At 50.6% G+C, this 24,662-nt stretch overlaps 1 protein-coding gene across 1 annotated transcript in view; it reads right to left on the reverse strand.

Moving 5' to 3' along the window:
• Positions 1-24,662, reverse strand: part of SLIT1 (slit guidance ligand 1) — a 157,904-nt gene that overhangs the window by 47,627 nt on the left and 85,615 nt on the right. Inside the window, exons 5-11 of the mRNA XM_049764381.1 lie at positions 6,033-6,104; positions 4,411-4,482; positions 3,883-3,954; positions 3,379-3,542; positions 1,590-1,737; positions 1,190-1,261; positions 882-953 (exon numbers count right to left, since the gene is read on the reverse strand). Coding sequence (XP_049620338.1) covers positions 882-953; positions 1,190-1,261; positions 1,590-1,737; positions 3,379-3,542; positions 3,883-3,954; positions 4,411-4,482; positions 6,033-6,104 — 672 coding nt within the window. The remainder of the gene's footprint in view (positions 1-881; positions 954-1,189; positions 1,262-1,589; positions 1,738-3,378; positions 3,543-3,882; positions 3,955-4,410; positions 4,483-6,032; positions 6,105-24,662) is intronic.

The raw sequence follows: 24,662 nt of genomic DNA on the forward strand, positions 1-24,662 counted from the left end.
TTCTTGTTTGGTGTTCTAACTTAGGAGACACGTCAACCATTTCTTAGAGCTGAACATTTGGGCTAGTTGTCTCCAGAATCTCATGTCCTTATATGAGAAAGTGGCCAGGTATGCAGACCATAATACACTTCACAACTTTAAGGGACCCTTCACAGTTGGTCCCACCCTTTTCTCTGGACTCTGCTCCAAGAAAAGAGAGCATCCCTCAGGCATGGAGCTAGCAGCTTCCTGCATGCCTGCCCCAAGGGGATTTCTATCTGCCTCCCTTTTCCTGATCTATCTCAAGCATGAGTCCAAGAGCAAATGCCCATTCCTAAGAGCAATATGCAGCCCTGACCAATAGAACATACCAACACCAGGGCCCCTGAGGGAACTTTCAAGAGTCAAAGTCATGGGGCCTCAGCCAGTGAGGGACAGGGAATGGGCAAGGATTTGGAGAGAAGAGAGCAAATAACACTATAATACTTCTGAGATGGATTTATGACACCGAGTAGTTTCTATAGATAGTAGGACCCCACTGTAAACACAGGGGAGAAAGGGGTTACTGCACAGGTGGAAGAAAATGCTAGCCTTGCATCAATCACCACCACTGGCTCTCAGAGCACATTTGGGAGGAAAGAAACTGGGGGTTGGCAGGGAAAGCAGAGCTGGTAGACCCTACCGTGTGGCTGGCCTGGATAAAATGGGGTTGGGGCCAATAGAGACCATGGGCAAAGTCAGGAATGCATATGAACCCCATCTAGATGGGCAGGTGGACCCCATCCAGGTGGATGAGTGGACCCCATCCAGGTAGGCTGGGGTACACCAAGGCACCCTGAGGTCTGTGTTCCCTGTGTTCCCCTCCAGTGCCCTCCAAGAGACTCCTTAATGCTGCTACTCACAGTGAGTTCAGGGAGCGGAGGCCCTGGAAGGCATCAGGCGCAATCTCTGTGATCTGGTTGTTGCTCAGGTCTCTGCAGGGAGGAGAAGGGAGTTGGATATACCTCTCCAACCATGCCAGCAGACTTCGTCCCTCCCTCCCAGATACCATTGAAGGACAGTGGGGTATACAAATCAGGACAGCAAATCCAGTCCCAAAAGTCTGCAGCCACCATCCCCTGCAGCCAAAGGATGGTGCTTGCTTAAGGCAAGCAGCCTCCAGAGACACCTGGAGGCTTTGAGCCCAGATCTGCCTCAGGGAGTTACTCACATCCTCCGAAGCTTTCTGTAGGGAGAAAAGGCTCCAGGCGGGATGGACTTGATTCCGTTGAGCTCTAGGCGACTTAGGAGAGAGCACAGAAGATGGTCAGTTGGTCACTGAGCACCTGCTCCAGCCAGGCCCCTTGCCTCTCCTTTTCCTGCTCCCTCTTGCCTTGGCTGACTTGGCAGGGAACCAGAGCGCTGAGATTTCAGCTCTATTTATTATCCTAGACTCCCCACAAATAAAGCTGATATAAAGAAATAGATTCTAGCAGATGCTATCAACTGAGCTGGACACCCACTCCTTCCCTAGACTGCCAGAGTTGCTGGGTCCAGCTGAGTCAGCCCATGTCCCCCACATGTCAGCTGCAGTGTGCCCTGGACCCTCGGGCCCTGCTGTCTGTACTCACATCTCTGTCATGGTCTCAGGCAGGTTGGCTGGGATGGCGGTGAGGCCTTTGCCACGACAGTCCACAATGCCGCTGCTGCAGGTACACATGGCCGGGCAGGAGCCGGAGGAGAGGGTGCAGGATGGCGGGCGTCCAGCCTCCCCCTGGCCTGCAGGAGCAGGGGACTGTGACCTCAGGATGTCTAAGCAGCACTGAGGGACCCTCCCCAAACACAGAGGGAATGGCAGGGAGCAGGGCTCTGGCTGCCTAGCATACTACAGGGACTTGTTAGACACTGAATTGAGTCTACATGTGACTCCTGCACACAAATGTGATCCACAAGCTTTGGGCATGGCCCATATTCCTCAGCACTTCACCTTGCCTGTCCAGAGGATAGTAAGGATGATAATTAAGCATTTCCTATTTAATTTGATGGCACTATCCTTACCAAGAACCCTTTACAGGTGAGAAAATTTCATTCTCACTATTAGCTGATTTGTGGGAATTCCACAATGAAGGATGGTGAGCCCAGACTGTCATAACAAGGCTCACCAAATGTATGTTAAAAATACATCTGGGCCAGAGAGATAGTACAGTGAATAGAGCACTTGCCTTGCACATGGCAGATGGCAGTTTGATCCCAGACGACCCTAGATGGTCCCTGGAGGGATACCTAACTGCAGAGCCAGAAGCAAGCCCTGGGCACCACAGGGTGTGGCCACCAAATTGACATTTAAAAAAGGGGGGGCCACATTTACAAAAATGGAAGTGTAACAGGAAGAACCTGAGCACAAGAGTAAAGCCGACAGGAACTTGCACATGAACACTGCGCAGAGTCACCCCTCCAATATGAACTTTTGTGAGCTTTGGCCCACAGTCTTGAGCTCCGTCACCAAGGTGGGCTGCGCCTGTCTGTGGAATTCACAGGTGAACTCCAGAAGATTCTCTTGTGTCTGGATCACTCTTCTTCCTATAAAATCTTCCAGGACACTGAGTCAAGCAGGCTCTGTTTGGTTTCTCTTTGTTTGTGGGGATGCCCCTTGGTGTACGGAACACCGGGGCTGCACCCAGTGGTGCTTAGGAGGCCACTGAGCCTGAGTGAACCTACCAGTCATGAGCTCCAGCCCTCTAAGTTTCTCCCTATAGATCAGCACTTTCTTTGAGGATGCTGCAGTATGGAGGTCCAAGAAAGCAAGGGGTTACTGGTCAGGAAGCCGTCACAGGACCCCAGGTAGAGGATAAAGGCATACAGGGCCTGGATCTGGAGAACTTCTCATCCTAAACTAAGGACAGCCCAAATAGGCCCATTCCATTTCAGAATGGCAGGAGTGTTACAATGGGAAGGTGGAAGAAGAAGAGGCAGAAAGAGGGGCTAGGAAGAATCACTGTGTCGAGTAAGAATTGTAGAGGGACTAAAAGGGACATAGGAGAAAAGGCGACAGAGGGAAAGGGGTAGGAAGGATAGACATTGGATGAGACAAATGGATGAGACAAAAGGGGCAGGTAAGGACAGGAGAGGGTGAATGGCTCAAGAAGTGATGAACGGATAGACAGGAGATGTTGTGGGGAGAAAGGAGGTGATGGGGAAAGGAGGTAATGGATAAGGGCAAGAGGTCATAGGTGAAGAAAGGAGGAGATGAGACAGTAAGGAAAAGGACAGGAAGCCATGGGTCAGGAAAGGTGGTGATAAGGAAGAAAAGAAGCTGATGGATATGGAAAGGTGACAGACAAGGTCGGATGGGAGTGCCAGTTCAGGGAGGGACAGAGATCTAAGGGAGGCAGCATTAGGCCTGGCATGAGCTGTACCCACCTGAGCAGCTGAACTCGCTCTTCTGGACCTCGGCCACGTTGAGGCTGCGCAGAGCAGCAGGCCCTGAGCACTGTGTGAAGAGGCCAATGGTGGGCCGCTGCCGCAGCCACTGGGAGAGCCAGGCCAGATGGCAGTCACAGAACAGGTGGTTGGAGTGCAGGCGGCTGTGGGGGGACAGGTGCTCACAGCCCACCCAGGCCAGCCCCATATCCATCCCCCGAGGAGTCCAATGACCTGGAGCTGTGCTCAGCTCCAACAATAACCTGGGGACCCTCCCCACATACTCGGGACACCTGTGGAGCACGTACCTGCCCAGGATATGAGTCATTGAGCCCCAAGCTACACGGCTCAGCTCGTTTACAACACAGAATACCTGTCTTGTGGGTAAGACCTTAAAAAGGTGCTCAGCGTCTCCCCACCAGAGCCCTCCTGACCCCTCGCTGCCCGCTGCCTGGGCAACTCCACTCCAGGTGCCCCGTCCCTGCCCCGCAGCCACCAACTCACAAGGTTCTTAGCTTGGGCATGTGGTTGAAGCTGGACACAGGGATGGAGCTGATGTTGTTGTTGTTCAGGGTCCTGCACAGATCATGGCCATTGGGTCAGCCCAGTAGCAAGAGGGACAAGCTGCTCTCCACAGACAGACACCCCCACCCTGTTCCACAGGCCACCCACCAAGGTGCAGGGTCGGGGCTGAATGGGATGGAGGACAAGTTCAAAGAGACCAGACAGTGATCATGGGCCAGCTGACCCAAGGCTTCGAGGCAGTGAGACAGGAAGACAGAGAGGGGAGGAGTGTGAAAACTGGAGCACAGGGTGGGGAGGAGGACATTCTGCCTTATGTGTTAGAGGTCATTGTCCCCAGTTTATCCCTGAGTGAGTGAATACCCATTTTCAAGAGAAGCTGGGGAGCAGGGAGCAAAGCATGCCTCTGTCCTGGCCTAGGCTTGGGGTGTCTTGCTGCCCCCCAACTGTCCAGACCGAGACATGATTATGGGACTCTCCGTGCCCCTCCACCAGGCCTTATTAACTTACAGCACCTCCAGCCCACGCAGAGCTCTGAAGGCCCCTTCCTCAATGCAGTTGATGTGGTTCTTGTCCAGCTGTCTGTGGAGCAAAGCAAGTGTGGATAGATGGACGTGCCTGGCAGAACCTGGTCACCAGGACTTTCACCAGGCCCTCCATCAGTTTCTCAAAAAGGGAAGGAAGGAAATAGTTCAAAGGGCCAGTGAGTATGCAGAAGCCTTGGGCTCATGACACCCAGCACCCCATTCTTCCCTGAGCACCACCTGGAGTAGCGTCCAAGCTCAGAGGTGGGAATGACTCAAAAACAAACAAACCAAACCAAACAAAAGACCTGACACAATTATTCATTCAGTGCATGGGTGTCTGTTAGTAGAGGCCTTTGGATTGGTCCTCATGTTGCCTTCTAATTAGATGTCTCTCAATTGGTTCCTTTGGTTTTCTTGTTAAAAAAGATCTTTCCCCATTGCCTCCTCATCTGGCTTTTTCCTTCTGATGTGGGTGGGCTTTGTTTTTCTCAATAAAGGCTGTTTCGGAGGCCCGGAGGGGAAGTTGCCATCTAAGCTCGTAGTTCCATGTGATAGAGTGGCTGGCTTGTGGGTGAACAGCTTGCAGTGTGAGTTTCTGGCCTGCTATACTTTCCCAACTGTGTGTGGATTATTTCCTGCGTTGGAATTGCTGCCAGTCCTGGTCTCTTGTCCTACCAGGACAGGGAGCCTGGGAATCCCTCTCCCTCTCTGGGGATTGTGGAACACACAACCCACCATTCCACAGGTGTCTAAACTAGTAAATATTTACTTCAGGGTGTGAGAGAGAAGAATACAAGTAAAGGCAGAGCATCTTCCTTTCAACACCTGGCAGGTGTCCAGGTAGCACTTTGGAAACCATCTGCGGGTGCTGACAGCTGAAAACTGTGAACATATATTAGGGAACCCAGGTGCCATGGGTGGGTTGCAGATGTCCACCAAGGGCCAAACCAGAACTCTGAGTTTCTAAGGCCATGACCCTGCTGTGAGGCCCCCTGGGGACAGGATGCTGAGAGTGGCACCCTGCATCCAGCACATATATGGGGAGCACTGCCCAAAGATTCATCCCTGCTGTGGTATACAAGAGGCTGTATGCAGTGTGAACTGATGTGCCATCTCACCCAAAACTAAGGGCAAGGGCCAGGAGGTGAACAAAGAGCTGGTGCCTGGCCTACACACAGGAGACTCAGGGTCCATCCTTGACAGTGCGTGGTCTTCCAACATGGCTGGGAGTAGCCCCAGATCAAAGGGATTCATCTCTGAACAAGGCTGGGTAGAGAGTGGGCAGGGCATTTGCTATCCATGTGGCTGACTCAGGTTCCATCTTCAGTACCCCATATGGTCCTCCAAGCCCACCAGGAGTGATCCCTGAGTGTAAATTCAGGAGGAAGCCCTGTGCATCGCTGGGCATGACCCGAAACACCAACAAATAAAACCACCAATCAGACCCTTAGCCCAGGAGGAGGCAGACAGCTGCCTCTTTCCCCTGACTCCAAACTCTGGCTCAACCCTGAGCTGCTGGCACCATGGTGCTCAGGACACCCTGCGAATACTGATAATGTGGCCCCACAGTGCTCTTACCCTTCCTCCTTCCAGGCTCATACTCACAAGTTTTTGAGGTCTGTAGCTCCACGAAAAGCTTTCCTGGGGATGGCCTGAATGGTGTTTTCACTCAGATCCCTGCAAGGAGAAAGCCCGAGGGGGCAAGTGCTACTCAGAAAAGATTTCTCCAGAACACTGACAGGGCCCCAGGAAGTCAGACCAGCTTTGTCCCCACTCCTGGGTGCATCTGGGCACAAGGGCTTTGAGGTTCACAGGGAAAGCACCTGCCTAATAAATGCATGTTACCCACCATGTAACTCTTCATACCAGGAGTTCGATCCTCTCTACAGCTGGCGTGTGCTGAGCAGGGTCCCTGCCACTCTGCCATCTATCTGAGACCATCCCATCCACAGACCCCAAGGTAGAGCATGTGCTCTGGAAAGCTTGCATCTGGGGGTTCTGCAACATAGCCAGGCACACAACCTGCCCTGCATGTGTGTGATCCCAGTGGCCACTGGAGAGATCCCAGCATGGGACTGCAGCGCCATGAATCTGGAGCCACACCTGGACAATACAGGGGCAGCATCACTCCTAAGTGTAGCCCCTAGAGCACTCTGGTGGACAGTGAGCATTGCAACCATCACCACAATGACAGGGAAAGGGCAGGGCAGTAAATACACATAGAAAAGAAAGGATGATGAGGTACCATCACACCTCTGGGGTGACACCTGTCAGATGGGAAATAGCCAGTGTGGATGCAGAAGATGTGAGAAAGGAACTGCATTCACCACTGCCTCAGCCTCCAGGGAAATCAAGAGAGACATTCTCCAAAAAGTCACCATAGGGTTGCTCTCTGCCCCAGCAGGTTCATTTCCTGGCATCTACCCCAAGAACACAAAACAACTCATTTGGAAAGATGTGTGCACACTGATTGATGCTTACTGCAGCAAAGTATGGCAGCCAGCGAATGGAAGTGATTGAATGTCTGCCACAGTTGCAGACCTAAAGAAGCCTTTATACACACGGTGGAATACTACACAGCTGGAAGAAAAAATTAAAATCTTGCAGTGGGCTTCAAGATGGAACTAGAGCGTATTGCATTAAGTGTAACAAGTCAGAGGTAGAAGGAAAATGCCAAATGATTTTACTCATCTTGTGGTATATAGAAAAATAAAACAAGAGAATATTGACAAGGGCAAACCCTTGGCTTTATGGTACAAAAGTCAGACTACACAGCAAAAAGTCAGACCTCTTCTCTTTAGTGGGGAGAAGGAAGTACTGGACTAGAAGAAACCTAAGGATGGGCGCAGAGGGCCTGGATGATCAACAAAACTGAAGGTTTAGGAGCTTCATACATCACCATAAACATGAGCATGAGTGTCGCCTCACTATAATGCCTAAATAGGAACCGAAACACAGTTAAAAAGAGGGAAGGAAGGAAGTAACTAGAGGAAGCCTTAGCCCTGAGGGGACTTGGGGTGCTGCCTGCTCCAAGCAGAGGAGCTGCAGCTGGGCAGTGAGACCAGCTCAGCCAGACCACCTGTTCAGCAGACCAGAGGGCTCCAAAGAAGTTGTGCAAGATGGCACCACCGCTTGCTTACTCTGCCTTCATCAGTGAGGTATAGAAACTCTGAAAGAAGTGCTACGAGATTCCAGGAATCCTCTAGGGTGAACAAAGAGTGGAGGGTTCAGAACTCACCCACAAGGCTGTGAGCTGCAGAGTGACACACTGGATCCACCAGGGAGGAGGTGTAGCAGGGGTTGCACCCCAGGCTCCTGCCCTTTCATCCCTCCCTCTCTTTGTCCTCCCCAGACTTGCACCAAGTGGGACCCAGCACTTGACCCTTGACCTAATGGTCGAGCAAATGCTATTCTTTTTTTTTGTTTGTCTGTTTTTGTTTTTTTGGGCCACACCCGGTGGTGCTCAGGGGTTACTCCTGGCTGTCTGCTCAGAAATAGCTCCTGGCAGGCACGGGGGACCATATGGGACACTGGGATTCGAACCAACCACCTTAGGTCCTGGATCGGCTGCTTGCAAGGCAAACACCGCTGTGCTATCTCTCCAGGCCCGCAAATGCTATTCTTAAAATTTTATTTATCTGGGTAAGGGAGTTGAGCCACATCCAGCAGTACTGACTCAGAGCTCACTCCCAAATTATGTGGTGCAAAGGATCCAACTGGAGTGGCTGTGTGTAAGGCAAGTGTTTTCGTGCCTGCAGCATCTCTCTGATTCCCACTTGGTGTAAGAAAGAGGAAAGGGAAGCTCAGAAAGGCAGAGTGAGTCCTTGGAGAGCACAGCGGGCAGGCGGGACCCAATGGTGCCCACTCCTCTTTCTCACCACTGCTGGGCTGGAAAAGGGCCCCCCAACATCTGGCAGAAGACAAGGCTGAGCTCCAATTTCAGCCATTGCCCAAAGCTCAGAAAAACTGTGCAAAGCCAGCTCCCATTTCCTGCTGCATTTTCTCCTTGAGAACCCCTGTTTCCTTATACACAGAATACAGGGCTGGGCCTGGTGCAGACTGTCCCCACGAGTCATCAGATACTACACAGAGTGGATCCCAGCACTGTGACTCCTTTCCACCAGCACAGCTCTTCTGAGTCCCAGAAGCATCGTCAAGTGATTACTTATAGAACATCCAGAGACTGGCCACATACATGCACCCGCCACAATCTCCCTAAGACCCCAGCCTGCCCTCCAGCTCCACAGAAACAAGGGGGAAGACTCACCTATTATTCTTTGAGCCCTGGGTTTGGAAGTGATCATGTTAATCAGTCCCAGAAACAGGGGTATTTTGGAGGGAAGGTCTGAGGCAGGAGAGGCAGGGGGTCCTGATTTGGGGGTGAGTTCCTCTAAAAGACCTGGAGCATTTGGAGCTGCTGAGGGTCACACTCAGGCCTGCCCTAATGAGCTGACAGTGGCAGAGACTCACGGTCTCCAGTTAAGGCTGAGTTGGCCAGACAGGCATCAGTGTCCCCAGTACCCAAGAGCAAGGCTGAGAAGGGGGGGCATCTGGGCTGACTTTTGACCCTGAGGAGGTCAGGGACAGGGAGGTACTGGCTGGAGACCCAGAGACTCAGGTTGCTGGAGGAGACATAGCTCTAGCCCAGCCCTGTGGACAGGAACCCTGGGCTTGAAGCTTTCCCCATCCCCCTTTACTTTGTCCACAGCCCCTGCCGGGAAGGCTTTTCATTTGTGTCGGTGACTATATTGATTGAGGCCGACCTGCTTCCAGAAAGGCTTTCAGGTGGATTATCGGATGTGCAGAGTGGTAAAAAGCAGAGTGCAAAAGGAAAAATCAATGATGGTCTCATCAGTGTCGCAGCCCACACGCCTGCCACTCTGGGCGGAGCTGGAGATCCAGGCTTCCCTTGAGCCTGTGCAAGAAGGAAAAGCAACCATAGCCTCTCCAGCATGTGGGCCATTTAAAGGCCCATGTCAGGCCACAGAGAGGGCTCAAGGGGTTAAGTACAGGCTGTGCATAAGAAAGACCAAAGTCCAGTCCTTGGCATCACATGGTCCCCTGAGCACAGATCCAAGAGAAGCCTCTGAGCACCACTGGGTCTGCCCCCCTCCCCCCAGTAAATACATAAAGGGTTGGAGCAATAGTACAGGGGTTAAGGTGTTTGTCTTGCATGTGGATGAGTCCATTTGATCCCTGGAACCACTGGGAGTGATCCCTGAGCACAGAACTAGGAATAAGCCTTGATCAGTACTGAGTATGGCCCCAAAGCAAATGTAAATAAATAAATAAATACTAAATGGCTTAGGTTCTCTGGAGTATAGCTGCTTGGCACTATGCCAAGAGAACTTCCCCTGGGGTCCTTATTAAAAAATGGCTGTGGTCTAATCAATAACACCAGATCCTTATAATAGATGGATTTCGAGTGTCTGTTTCTTCTAAAAGCTTTATATCCAAGTAGGCTGCAAGGAAGAAAGAGGCTGGAAGGAAGTGGCTGTGTAAAGGCTGGAGCAGGAGGGAGACTGTCCATGGGGGTTGATTGGGGGTAGGGGGTATCAGAGCAGGACAGGGGCTGCAGGAGTCTGGAAGAAGGAAAGAGCTGCAGGCCAGAGAGGCCACTGACAACACCCATGAGACATCACCTGGGCTCCAGAGCTTGCGAGGATAAACTTGGCCTTGGTGGGTGGGTGATGTCATACTGTCAGGAGAGCCCCACTGGTAGCTGAGGACCCAAGGTCAGCTTATGCCCACACTGGGCCAGATCACAGCAGCAAACATGTGTAGATGAGTACAAAAATGAACTTGAGAGGCCAGAGAGATCGTATAGTGTGTAGGGTATTTGTGTAGCACATGACCACGCTAGGTTCAATCTCCAGGGATAAGAAATTCTGACAGGAATAATCTGTGAGCACAGAGCCAAGGGTAAGCCCAGGCACCCCAAAGCAAAAATAACCACACAAAGGAAATAAATGTGAAAGACCTGGAGACACTTCAAAGGGCAGATGTGCAGCTTCAGTATTCACAAGGCCCTGCATTTGCTCCCAGCACCATCTGCATCTCCCTCAAGCACCACTGGGTAGAGCCTAATCATCCCACTATTACTGGGCATATGCAGGATGGCATGGTCGGTCGGCTGAGCACATAAATAGGAGTGCCCCTTCCTAAACACTGCCTGGGATTGTCTGTCTGTCTGTCTGTCTCTCTCTCTCACACACACACTCAGGAAAGGGTGAATTGAGCTGTGGAAGTCTGGCCACCTTGGGGCTGGTGGAAAGAGTCTAATTCTCTGTGGGGGGAATTTAGGTATGGTTCCTGTTTCTATCAACTGCCCATGGGCACCCTGGCCATCATATACCTGAGCTTGTTTTCCTATTTGTAGAATGGGGATAAAATACCTATCATATGGGCTTTGGAAGAAGAGGGTACGAGTGTTTAAGCTTCTGCTTTGGTGCCTCCATTAGGTCTAGATGCTGGCTTTGTCCCCCAGAAGTTCTCACTGTTGTTTCCACTGCTCCCAGGAGGGAGCGCCAGATGCCTGTCCTGGACCCAGATGGCTTCTTAGCCACATCCCAAACCAGAAACTTTCCTCTCTTCACCCCAGATGACCTCCTACTGGCCACATCACTCCTGTCTTTCCCAAAAGTATTTGAAAAAGTTTCTCATCTCCATTTTCACCCTCTTGACGGGGAAATGTCTCCGAATTCTCATCACACTTTCTTGCCCCCCCTTTTTCCCTCCTGTCCCCGTCCTCCTCCAAGTGGTGACCTTGCCACAGATCTAGAATTGAACACATGTTTGGCTTGGGGTATGTCGTGGCAAAATAGGCTCCCTTAGAGGGTCATTGTGGAAGATGGAAGGTTCTGGATTAAAGAACCCTGCCTACTACTCTTAAACCATGTGGTCCTGAGGGAGTCACTTGTGTCCTCTGGTTTCAGTTCACAGATCTGCAAAACGAGGTTTGGGAAACAAAAGCTCTGATGTGGAGATACTATTTTCTCACCCACAGACCCAACCCCTCATGCTGCCTTCCCTGCAGTGCCTACTTTCCTTCTTACCACAGGACCTTGGCACTTGCTGCCTACCTGCCTGACAGCATCTTCTTCTGTGCAGGGAGATGCCTATTTCCCTTCAAAACCTCCATTAACCACCAATTTTCTCTACCACTGCTCTACTTTCTCAGCATTACTCAGGTTTGGAATGAAATACTGAATACACATAGATTTTTGCTTGACACTGACTTCCCCTCCCAGACCACTATCTCCCAAGGACAAAGACGGTCTCTTTTTCTCCCTCTTGACTCCCCATGACTGTGCATTGCTGGTACTCGTACTTTTGCATTGAATACAACTTAAATGAATCCTTACATAATTTTTTGCTCCAAATCCTCTTTTTTTTTCCTGCCCCAAACTGTGTAATTCAGGGACCAGAGCAATAAGACAAAAGAGGGCATTTACCTTGCATGTGGCTAAATTCGATCCCCAGCACCCCATATGACTCCTGGAGCCCACCGGGAGTAATTCCTGAGTACAGAGACACAAGTAACTCCTGAGCACTGCTGGATGTGGCACAAAAACAAAACCATGTATTTCATGGTGAGGGCAGAAGATAGAACTCTAAGCTGAAGAGGATGGCTCTGGGTCATCACCGTTGTTATCATTATCACTACCACCATAATTACTATAATCACCATCAGCAAATTTTCATCACAACCAGCACCATGATCGCGACCATCAGCATCTTCACAACCATCAGTATCTTCATCACTGCTGTCATTACTATGACTACCACCATCAGCTTAACCATCAGCATGACCCCTGTCATCTCTAAGCCAGAACTCTTCACCTAAGCTCAGGTGACATGCATTTAGGTTCTGCCTAAATGATCAGATCTAAGGAGCTAGAACCCTGAGAAGACCGAGGAATGCTGGGGAGCACATATTGCCAGGTTAGCATCAGCACTGCCCCTCTGTTCAGTTCCTGATTCAGCAAGCTCTGTTGGTCCCAACATGGCACCAGCACTATAGACAGGGAGGTCCCCAGCCTCAAGGCAGGGGAAAGCATGAAGTGGGGAAACTGACTCCATTCTTGGGGCTCTGAGGTAAGAACAGGCAGAGAGCGTCAACTCGACCTCCACCACCCCAGCTGCTGCTCACACTGGGTCTGAGAACATCTTGACTCAATCATGTCCCATTTCCTAAGGGAAAAGGACATCGCTGGGGCACTGGCCAAGGCTCCCCTCTCCCTCTCCTGCACCCCTGTTCCCAGACAAACTACTGATCATTCCTCTGGCCTCTCCAAAGCTGGAGTGGCAGGGACTGAGAATCTGGGGTTAGGACCCCATGTTCTTGCTGCTAATCCCCTTCATGCTCTAACCAGATCAGGCCCTGCTAGAGGGCAAAACTCTCAGGGGCTCAGTGGGGGGCCCAGCCACGGCTGCTGGGCACCAGCCAAGGCTGGATCAGGCTAGCTGGCTGGGCTCCTGCCGCTTTCTCAGCTGCCCCTCTTCCCAGCATGGGGCCTGCTCTACTGATCTCAGACTGCTCAGAGTCTGAACAGGACTGCCCCTTCCCTGTTCCAGGCTGTTACCTTCGCCTGGTAACCTCAGATGCAAGACTTAACATCAGATGCAAGACTGCCAAGACCTTGATCTTTTCTGAAATGGGTTTAACCATGAGGGGAAATGAACAGTTGCTGTATTGGGCACCGATTTCTATTGCCTCATGACTGATGACCAAAGGCTGGGGAACAGGAGGGGACTGGTGTGCTACAGATTCAGACCCAGGGCCTCTGTGTCCCTGCAACCTGAGCAGGCTGTCGCCCTTGCTGCCTCTGCATTTGTAATGTGAGATGACCAAAAGAAACAGTGCATATGAGTGTCCCGTCTGGTCTGTGGGGACAGATCTCAAGCTGCCCTGCTCACTCCTGATCCCTACTAATGAGATTCCAGGATTCAAAGGGTTCAAGATCCCACCCACCTGACAGCTAGAGGTTTGTTTGTTTGTTTTTACTTTTTTTTGGGGGGGAGATATACCTGGCAGTGTTCAGGGGTTGCTTCTCAACAGGCCATATGAGATGCTAAAAACAGAACCTGGGCCAGCCACATGCCAGGTGAGTGTCCTATGTGCTGTACTATCACTCTAGCCCCACATATTTCATAAGCAATGAGCACTTAATCTTTTCCCCAGAAATGCCTAATGTCTGAACTCCTGTGGATGTTTATTTTGGGGCGTAGGGACTCGTAGGCTGCCAACTGGTATAGAGCCCAGAGAAGCTCTGAGAATCACAGTGTGCTGAGGTTTTGGGGAGGGGGTTGAAGCAGACATGAACCCTGACCCCTGTTTTATCTCTTGGCTCTGTGGGTATTTGGGGAGCTTAGATTAGGCATGGTAGAGTTTGAAATGGAGAAGCTGGTCTGAACCCTCAGTGTATGCCAGGCTCTGTGAGCTAGAAAGATACCCTCCCTCCCCCAGACCCCCATGTGCTTCTGAGGTGGGCCACCCCTCCTGCCCTGCAGGGTTAATGTTGCAGAAACCTCATTAGGGAGAAACATTCAGCAGCCCTGGATGGCTGCTCCCATGGCCACTAGGGGACCATTTCTTCCAGCCGGGCTGTTTGTTATGCAGCTGCTGACATCCCTGCAATCAATTCCCATGATAGAGATATCAGGCCAGAAGCACCCACAGAGCACTGTGAGGGAAGGGCTGGGTTCAGGACTGAGAGAGAGGGGATGGATGGGTAGGAATGCATCATCAGCATCCACAGACCAACCTATGCCTCGTGGGACAGTCATGGATGTGGGACTGCAGAGAGTAGAAGCAAGAGGCAGGGGGCGCAGGCCCCCTAGATTTCAGTGTCTTCCAAAGCACCAGAGGACTGGGTGCTCTGCTGAGTCCTGAGTCTAGGTGTAGTCGACTTGTCCCCTAAGAGTGTTAGACACCCCAAACTCCAGCGGACCTGTCTGCGGAAATGTGGGTACAGTAGGTGAAAAAATCAGGACGTAGGGGTAAGAGCAGATGCTCAGGTGTGGACAGTCCCCAGTTGGCTCCTTTCATTGCCAGTCACTGCCCTGTGGCCAGGTAGGTGACAGCTTCTGCGAGCTCAGTCACTGCCACACCCAGAGCTGAGCTGCAGTGGGATATTGGAGCCACATGTGCCTTGAACCACAGGCTGTGCTTTCAAAGTCAGGGTGTGGGCACCTGGGGTGGATTCCTACAGGAAGAGGTACCAGGACTTATGCCTGGGCTCTTTCCCTACTGGAGCTGGTGCTGGGTACAGACTATGGCCATCATGGGGGGATTCAGTAAGTTCCTATCTGTGCACACATGCACAGAAATGCCACTCTGATGGGTTGGGGGAAGTTTTTTGGCCATTCCCAGTGTGCTGGGGATGAAAACTGGGGCTCCCTCAGGTAAAGTCTGTACTCAGCCATTTGAGCTGCCCTCCCAACTCCTCCCACCTTCCAGTAGGTCTGAACAGCAGGCAAGGCAATGGCTGTGCCAGCAGGTGCTTTCCAGGCATGAGGCAGATGCCAGCGTCCTCTCCCAACCCCAACTGAGACAAAAAGAGACTCTATAGAAATGACAAATACCTAAGAATTGGGGTGCATAATCCTAAGTAGTGGGGAACCAGTGGAGGAGAAACTGCACGTGGTTGTGTAAATGGGTGAAGAAAGGGACACCGAAAGTGGCACAGAACTGGGGTCCAATTTATGAGGGTGCAGTCACGGAGGCCAAAACACTAAGACCATGGAGTGCAGTCTCTCCAGGCCACAGGGTGGGACACACCCCTCAGACAGCTGTAAATGCCATGCATCTAATCTCTCCAAGGAGCAGGGCCTGTCCAGATCCATGTTCCAGGATGTGGTAGACTCTGCGTTAAGCAGGGTGAGTTGGGAGGGGTGCCAAAGATCTTGGGGAACCCATGACAGGTTTGAAGGCAACAGGTCTTCAAGGAGGCCTGAATCCCTTTCTGCTTTGTTTAAGGAAGTAAGTGGGTTGATTCAAGGCCACTCTGTAAAACAAGAAGAAGGTAAAGAGGGACAGAAATGGGGAGAATTGTGCAAGCAAGGAAAGAAGCACTGGAAAATCCAGAGCTGCTCGTATGGAGTAGGACATGGATTTGGAACCCCTGCATCCTAGCACTGGGCCAAAGACAACAGCAAGAGAAGGGGGAATGGCTTCCACCCCAGGCCCTCTGCAACATTCTCACAGAAAGCCCACACACACACACATTCATCCTGTGATCCCTTCTCCAGAAGCCAAGTCCCAGGTCAGCCATCTCCAGCTGCCACGGTGCAGATTGGCTTCCTCGAACCAGTTGGCTCCAATGGGGCAGCTGCCCATCTGGCCTCTCCCTGGCCTTTTCCCTTCCTGAAGCCGCAGGAAGAGATAAGGGATGGTTGGGCAGCTTCACTGTTACTCAAGTGCCAGAAGCAGGGGCATGGACAAGTGGAGCTGTGCATAGAGCCATCAGAAGGGAAGCACAACCCCCTCAGCTTCTTCCAGATGGAAGAGGGAAGGAAATCAAGCCAGTGAAGCAGGCGTCTGACAAATTGGCCATTCAGTGAGCTGACTTAGCAAACTGGCTCTTACCAAGATGATGCTCAGTGAGTGGGGCTGCTCTTGCCATCGTGGGGCGCCCCAGGTGGCAATGAACTGTAAACTCACAACTCTGTGCTCAGGGCATCCTGGTCAGCCCCAAACTATCTACCACACTTGTGCTCTTAAGAGTGACATCAGCTAGGGTGAGCTGAGGCAGAGTTTAAGATGGCGGAGGTCAGACATTTTTAGGGTGTTGACACACACACACTGCCCAGCAGGCCAGCAGCCCTTTCAATGCTTTGGGCTGTTTCCCCTCAGCTCTTTAATACTCCTTAGGGTCTCCCTGAGCAGACCCAGGAGTGCAGCTCGGGGGGGGTGGTTTGGGAAGAGAGAAGCTGGAGAGGATCACAGGGATGGGTGGTGTCATGCAGCTCCAGTGTGGGAGAAAATGGAAACCCAGGCAGGTCATACTGGAGTCCATGTCTGGTCAGGCCCTTGGCAGGAGGCACCCACTCAGGAGCACCACAATCTTAGCTGCATCTCTGGGGTGCTCCCAGTATTCCCATCCCTGATCACCAGGGAAAAAGGACCCAGTTCTCTGACCTAAGGTCCTGTCCGTGGCCTTCTCATAGCCTCATGGACCCTGTTCAAGTCTCTCAGACTCCGGAGTTCCTGGAAAGAAAGGAGAGCTGACAGAACTGAGTCTAGCGATCCCCTGCCTCACTGGTGGGCAGCCTCTAGTGTGCCTTCCACATGCTCACATGGGATGTGTTGGTGGCCTGGACCCCTATTCATTTGGGGTGGATATGAGAGTAGGGAATGTTTTTCCCCTCCCTGGCTGTAACCTGCTGGAACCTTGCAGGGGAAATTGCAGAGCCAGAAAATGGTTGGGAGCTGTCCCTGGTCCCGACTGTCCCTGCAGCTCTGCCTCCCAGCAGTATCCTCCTGGCTCCTGGCTCCCTGTAACCTTACAAGCGTAGCCCACACACAGGTCATGAGGAACTACTTCATTTTCACAAACCCATGAGTATATCAGCTCAGAACATGCACACATGTTCTGTGAAAAGAGCATAGGAATGAGCTCAAGAAACTCACTCTGAGTTCCTAGGAGAGGCATGTGCTGAGTTCACATCTCACCGAGCTTCTGCTAAACAGAAGTTGGAGAGAGTCACAGGGGCTAAGACACTTACCTTAGTCAGATTCAATCCCCAGAACCACATATAGTTCTGAGCACCACCACGAGTGACCCCTGAGCAGAGACAGGTGTAATCCATAAGCCTATTAGGCATGGTCCCAAAACCAAAAATAAATTAACTTAAAATTAAAAATAAAATAAAAACCACTTACAAGCAGGAGGGAACCTTGGTCCTTCCCTGCGTTCAGAACTAGACCTCCCACTGCCTAGGCTGGTGTAAGCACAGAACAGTGCTGAAAATTTACCAGTATAGATTTCTCAGTACATACCTCCCCCCAGAACTTCCCACAAAAGGCATCTACTGCTTAGGACTACCAGGATGATCATTCTGTGTAACATATAATTACTGCTAATGATGCTGATGGCTACACTGAGTTTTAATTATGTGCCTAGAATTTTGAGAGGAGGTCTTGTATGCATTACCTCATTTCATCCTTTAAAAAGTGTTCTGAGATAAATATTCCTACCACTTTGCCATGGATGTGAATGGCAGGAGAGGTCAGGAAGATGTGAAGAGGATGGAGGATGTATGAGCTATCTGTACTTTCCACTTAGCTTTGCTGTAAATCTAAAACTGCTCTTTAAAAACATGAGGTCATTAGGGCCAGAGCAAGAGTACTGTTGGTGGGGTGGTGTTTGCCTTGCATGTAACAAACCAAGGAGTTGATCCCTGTAATCCCATATGGGCCCCTGAGCCTGCCACGGGTAATTCCTGAGTTCAGAGCCAAGAGTAACTCCAAAACACCACTAGATGTGGCCCCAAAACCAAAAGATAATAACGAAACCCATGAGGTCAGTTTTAAAATACTCTCACCCAAACAATTTCCAGATAATGTGATCGGGATGTAAGAATTTTCCTGAGCTTCTGACTGCAGAACCCACAATGATACATTGGCTCAGCACCCTGGAATCATCAGTGTGATGGAGCAGAAGCTTCTAGAAACCAATACATGTCAGGAGTGAATGTGATAGATGAACTCAGAGGGAAGAGGTGAAAATCCATGAGCAGAGGATAATAATGAACATTCATAATGTTGACACTGACTGAGTCATTGGAAAAAGGTCAAATTATGTTCAGGACCCGCTGTCTGAGAACCTCACTGGCTGTGGAACAAAGTCTAAGCACATTCTTGCCATATTTCCCTGAATAACATCCATGACAATGCAGAATGCCCACCCTGCCTAGGGAGAAGGAGGCATTTGCCAGGAGTTTCAATTTCTACAAATCTCTCAGACACTATCGCTCCTTCCAAAGCTCCATAACACAATCAATGGGTGATGCGTTGGAACCCAGTAATGAGACATTCAAATGAGAAGTTGGGACAGGCAGGGGCACTCCTGGGCTGAAGTGGGGTTGTGCCTTCTCTGCCCCCCTGGTCCTTCTTCATATCTTTGCCCTCATCTCATTTATACTCTGGCCCTTTTTCAGTGTGTGTAGTCCCTTGACATCTGCATGAATCAGAGTGGGGGAAAGTGGCTTGAAATAACACTTACACCACACAATCCATGACTGAAACTCCCAATTTTCCTGGGGTACATGCATTCTCAAAAAAAAAAAAGGAAACTTCCTGGCTCTGCCTTCACCACTGGCAGTCAACACATCTGTCTACCTATGCGACATAGAGCAGACATTTAGGACATGTCCTTCTTGCTCTGAAATTTGTCTTTTCTATTCAACTAAACTATGCAGGAAAAGAGCAATTTTATCATGGCTAAGTGACTCAAAAACAAAAACACGAACAAGAGAAAGGTACAAAGGAAGGGGGAAAGGAGCAAGAAAAAGTCAAGGGAGAGAACTGGACAAAGAAACAATAGACAATACAGAGATGTTGAGATGCGTGGGTGAGACAGGAGACCTGAGCCCTGGACTTCTCATCAGGCATGAGGGGATGCAAGCCCCAGGTCTCCACAGTCAGTGAAGGTGCAAATGAAAAAGAGCCACAGGGACCTGCTGGGGCCCCCTGCCCCAGCGCCCTGTGGTGCCTGGGCTCTGACTTCCCCAGGCCTGTCTCAGCCAGCTACGCTGTCAGGGGTAATTTGCCCATGGCTGGAGGTGTCAGCTCTGATGAGTGTGAAACCTGCAGGTGCTGCTCATGGGAATGTATCCTGTGAGCTAATCACCAGGCCGAGGTGGGAACAGGATCCGGCCACTGCTCCCTGCAGTTCAGGGTCTGGAAGGGGTGGGTAACAAGGGGAGGCTTTGGAGAAAAAAGCTCAGATAGCCGCAGACTGGGGGGCAAGATCAGGGGACAGGGACACATTTCAGGCTGTCCTCATGGACAGTGTGCTATCTATGTGGTTCTGATCTCATGCACATGCCCCCATGTGGCCATGGAGGGAAGGCTGGGACGTGGGGGGAGCCTGACTGCAGGTCTGAATCCAGATTCCCTTCCTCTGGTTTTTAGGCCACACCAGGCTATACCCAGGGCTTATTCCTGGCTCTGGACTCAGAATCATACCTGGTAGTATTTAGGATACCATGTGGGATGTTAGGTGGGTGGGTCACATGCAAGATGAACACCTCAATTCACTCCAGCCTCTGCTGTCTCCCCTTCTTCTGCACAGAGGCACAAACAGTCACTGTGTCCAGTTCACAGGGCTGAGACATCAGTGGGTGGACACGCACTGGGTGTTGTGTGTGTCAGAGGTGTCTGTGCTGCTCCTGAGCAGGAGACCAAGACAGCGTAGTCCATGCTTCCCAGCTTCCATTCTCATGGAACAGGGTCAATGCCACAAGACTTTTACTTTCAGGAGGGACTGTGTTAGAATAGGTGCCCCTTATAGGGGAACAGGAGGAATGTGGAGAGCACAGAGGAGGAGAATCATATGAAATTGGGGAGGAGAATATTCCAGACCCAGAGGTGCAGGGAAAGACCTGTGTGTAGAAATGGGCTTAGAGTTCAGGTGACAGCAAAATGACAGTATGACCAGAAGGCTAGGAGAAATGAATAGCAGAGGCAGAGGACATTGGTAGGACCAGGCCACGAGGGTCCCACAGGGATGGATGACCAGGAGAAGGGTAGGATACAGGAGAGTCTGGGGCTATTAAGCAGGAAATAGGCACATATCAGAGAAAACGCTGCAGTGGGTGGAAGGCTGAATTTTGTAGGTGTGAGCGTGCTGTGGAAGGTAGGACAATCTAGAAGCCAAATTTGCACCTTAGATTCTTGGGGCAGGTACAAGAGGGTGAAATCATGCAAAGGACAGTGAGTGAAAGGACAGTGAGTGTCAAGCTGATAGCTACAGGGATGACAAGGCTTAGAAGGCAACAAAATACACCTGCATAAGGCTGTCCAATTGCTGAGACTCAGCAGAAAGACAACTGATCATGGGGCCACAGGGTCCCTCGATCCCATCCAGCAGAAAGGCAAACCTCACATACAGCATTTCCTCAGGATCATTCAAAAGAGCAAATTCAGGGCTGGTGTTGGGACTGAAACTGCACTACCAGTGCCAGGCCACAGAGGACCGTTACCATAACAAATGTACAATTGACACCTAGAAGGACCCAATGATCTAAATCAATATAGGAATCTCCAAGTGCCTGTGAATGGACCTCGGACTGTGCTGGGCAAGAAGATGGAGAGACACACAGGCGGGCATGAGGGCGGCATCCTGCAGGGATCCAACTGAAACGAGTTAGCCAGGGGTCAAGAAGGCAGGGGAGGGGCCCAGAGAGATAGCACAGCGGCGTTTGCTTTGCAAGCAGCCGATCCAGGACCAAAGGTGGTTGGTTCGAATCCTGGTGTCCCATATGGTCCCCTGTGCCTGCCAGGAGCTATTTCTGAGCAGACAGCCAGGAGTAAACCCTGAGCACCGTTGGGTGTGGCCCAAAAAACCAAAAAAAAAAAAAAAGAAGGCAGGGGAGGTTTCACTGGAGCAAGTGCACGACCACTCCAATGTCACTCAGGAGAGTAGGTCGAGTTGGTTGGTGCTATCAGATGGCATCAGATCTCAGGATCACAGTGTGTCGGCACCAATGATCATCAAGAGGACTTGGAGCCTAGAAAGAACCTGTGGTCTGTGTTGGTGTCTGACAAAATGGATGGAGTAGGAGGAACACTAAATTTCGTTGAAATCAATTCAACTTCCTTTTGGTCACTTTATTGCCTTCTATGCTACATAATTGATTAAAAGAATAAATATAGGACTGAGAATGTGGCTCCGTTGTAGGTCACATGTCTTGCATATGGAGAAACTGGGTTCAACCCTAGTACCATGCTCACATTCTCACATATAATACACACATACACCTAACACGTACTTCACACATATGACACACACCTTACACCAATCTCACACACCACACACCTCACATACCTCACACCTCTCACAAACAAGGAATATACCTCACACACAACACACAATATACACAAACACCCCTCACACATTAAATAATGCAAATGGCCCATCTCAATACATGAATGATTTCGACCTTCATTCCCTGCACCTGCCTCAGCTGCTCCAAAACTTTCCACTGGGCTTCGGGCTTCCATGCTTCTCTGTGTCCTGCTATTGGACCAGCCTCTCTTTCCCATGCCTGGTTCTTCTGTGTGGGCTCCTACCTCTGTCGCCCTTTGCATCACTTCCCACCTCCCACTCAGAGGGGACAAATGAGCCGGACCCTAGAGGGAAGAGGCGTATCAAGTGCCTGCTACCCTGCCAGCATAGTTGCTGATGAGAGCACAGGAGCAGGTGGGCTCGGTGCCGATTATCCAGATACGAAGGCAGAGAAAGGAAGAACGAGCTGACTTGTTGAAGCGGCATTTGGGCGCTGAAACTCGGGACCAGCTTCACAGTTGTCAAGCAGAGAAAGAGTCCCTTGCCCTTGTGAGCTGACAGCTGGCTCTGCTCCTGCCTCCACCGAGTAAGCCTGTTAGAATTTCAGCTCAGCAGACAAAACAGCCAGCTGCAGACAGGGCCCAGGATCCAGCCAGCTGCCTTCTGCTTTCCCTTTCCAATCAAATTTTGAGATGTCACTTTTTTTTTTTTTAAATCACAGAACAGCTGAGAAAAGAAAACAAGCGCTTCCTCCATAGCCTTCACTGCTGCCCGCCCCACGCTCCCCTCACCCCAGGCTAGGAACTAGCTTTGATGGCTTGCTACCCTCTTCCCTACGCCCCCACACTCTGCTTGTCCAGCACACACCACCTCCTCAACTTCTCCAGTCTCTCCCTGCAGCTCTGGAGCTCACCTTGGGAGCACAGGGCTTGCCAGACTTATTTTTAACAGCTCTGATTGAAGTGGGACCCCGCTGACATTTACACTCCCTTGTCATTATCAGCTCCAAGCTTCCAGCAGCCAAGCTCAAAAGGCTTCGTGGAGCACAGAGCCTGAGAATGAAATGTCAGCGGCTCCCACTCCTGCCTCTAGCAGAGACATCCCAGCACCTGCCGCAGCCACACTGCCCAAGGCTCAGCTTGACCAGGGGATGGGGGAGGCGAAGGAGCTGCCCCCACCTGCCCGCCCAGCGCAGGGCCACCAGAGGCTTCTTGTTCATGGACTACATTTTCTCTCCCAGGCATCAGGACACGGGCTGTGATTTAGAAATGTGAAAAGACTCATAGAGGCAGAAAAATTAAATCCCATTTAGTTGTGTATTGAGAGCCACCGACAGACTGCTCGAGGCAGGAGAGGAGCTTTATTCTCTTTTAGACAGATGTAGGCATCCCACTCTGCCCTGCTGCTCCCAACAGCCTCCCCATGCTCCCCCGGGCTCTGCATCGTCCATTTCTCATCTTTAAAGGGAGGGCAGGACAGGCAGCTCAATGGGCTGGTGGAACGCATGGAGGTTGGGGTTTGACCACCCCGTAGCACTGTAAGCCTCCATTCACCAGCATCAAGCGGAAGTTGTCCCAGATCACAGCTGGGTGTGGTCCCCAAACCAAACATAAATAAAACCAATAAATGGGGCTTATCATCCCTGCCCTGGTAGAGTTATTGGGGGGTAGGTGAGAAGGGACAACACTCAGTATGAGAGTCAACTGAGCCAGAGGGAGAGACAGAGACAAAGAATGAACACACTCATATGTGGGACATAAAAACAAAACAAAACAAAACAAAACAAAAAAAAACACTATAGTGGGGCCAGGGAGATAGCATGGAGGTACAGCATTTTCTTTTCATGCAGAAGGACGGTGGTTCAAATCCCGGCATCCCATATGGTCCCCTGTGCCTGCCAGGGGCGATTTCTGAGCATAGAGCCAGGAGTAACCCCTGAGCGCTGTGAGTGTGAGCCAAAACAAAACAAAACAAAACAAAAAAGAAAAACAATATAGATATAGAATGGTAATAATATTCAGAGACAATAGAGACGAGGGTCAGTCCTGGTCCTTGATAGGAAGTTTGTCACAAAGAGCAGGAGTGCAGTTAGGGCAGAGAACGGACCACTATGACAATGACACTTCAATATTATCACTCTGGACAAGAACTGGGTACTTAAAGGAGATAAAGTGACATGCATGTTACCCCTTCAGTAACAATATTGAAAACCAGCATCTAAAAGAAAAAGAGAGGAAGAAGAAAAATGTCTGCTATAAAAGCATGCTGGAAGAGCATGGGAGGGAAACTGAGGACATTGGTGGCAAGGAATTGGTGAAGGGATGGGTGCTGGAATATTGCATGATTGAAACTCAACATGAACAACTTTGTAACTGTGTATCTCACAATGATTCTGTTTTTTAAATTGTATTAAAAATAAAAATAAAACACTCAGCATTTGCAAGTGGCTCTCCTCCCCTCTCCTTGGGTTCCCAGGCCTACCCACACCAGCATCCTTCCTTCCATTCTCCATCCCTCCTCCCGCACAGCAGACATCTAAGGCCACAGCAGTCACTAGAACAGCTGTGCCTCAGAGGAAATGCTGGTCTCTGCTGTCTGGGGGAACCACTGTGGTCTGGGGACTGCTCAGTGAGGTCAGAGTTCACAAAGATGTGTCTGGCTCATTCTGCGACTCCAGTCATAGAGGTCTCAGCAAACACTAAATAATTGACTCTGGGGTCACAAGCAGTCATTTTCACAGCTTCTAACTCACATCACCTAGTGATGTGGGTGGAGGTGGGGCAGAGGTCAGAGATGAGCAGGTGACAGTGGGGAAATCTCTGCTGAAAGGAGACACAAGCTGTCCTAGCACAGAAAGGACACCCACCTTCAGAATTCTTTTCTGTGAGGGGCCAGAGAGATAGCATTGGAGGTAGGGCATTTCCCTTGCATACAGAAGGACAGTGGTTCAAATCCTGGCATCCCATATGGCCCAACCCCCCAAAAAAAAGACCAAAAAAAAAAAAAGAATTCTTTTATGTGTACATGTCATCATGTGTTGCCTAAAATCTACAATTTTTCATAGTAGATTTTTAAAAATAGATATTGCAGAAAGAACAGGTTTCTTTCTTTGTAGGCAGCCAACCTTGGCTCAATCCCCAGCACCACACATGGTCCCCTAAGCACCACTAAGTGAGATAGATCCCTGAACGTTTCCCTTGCATCCAGGGATGTTGAATGT

Source organism: Suncus etruscus, chromosome 17, assembly GCF_024139225.1.
Source record: "Suncus etruscus isolate mSunEtr1 chromosome 17, mSunEtr1.pri.cur, whole genome shotgun sequence".
Classification (NCBI taxonomy): domain Eukaryota; kingdom Metazoa; phylum Chordata; class Mammalia; order Eulipotyphla; family Soricidae; genus Suncus; species Suncus etruscus.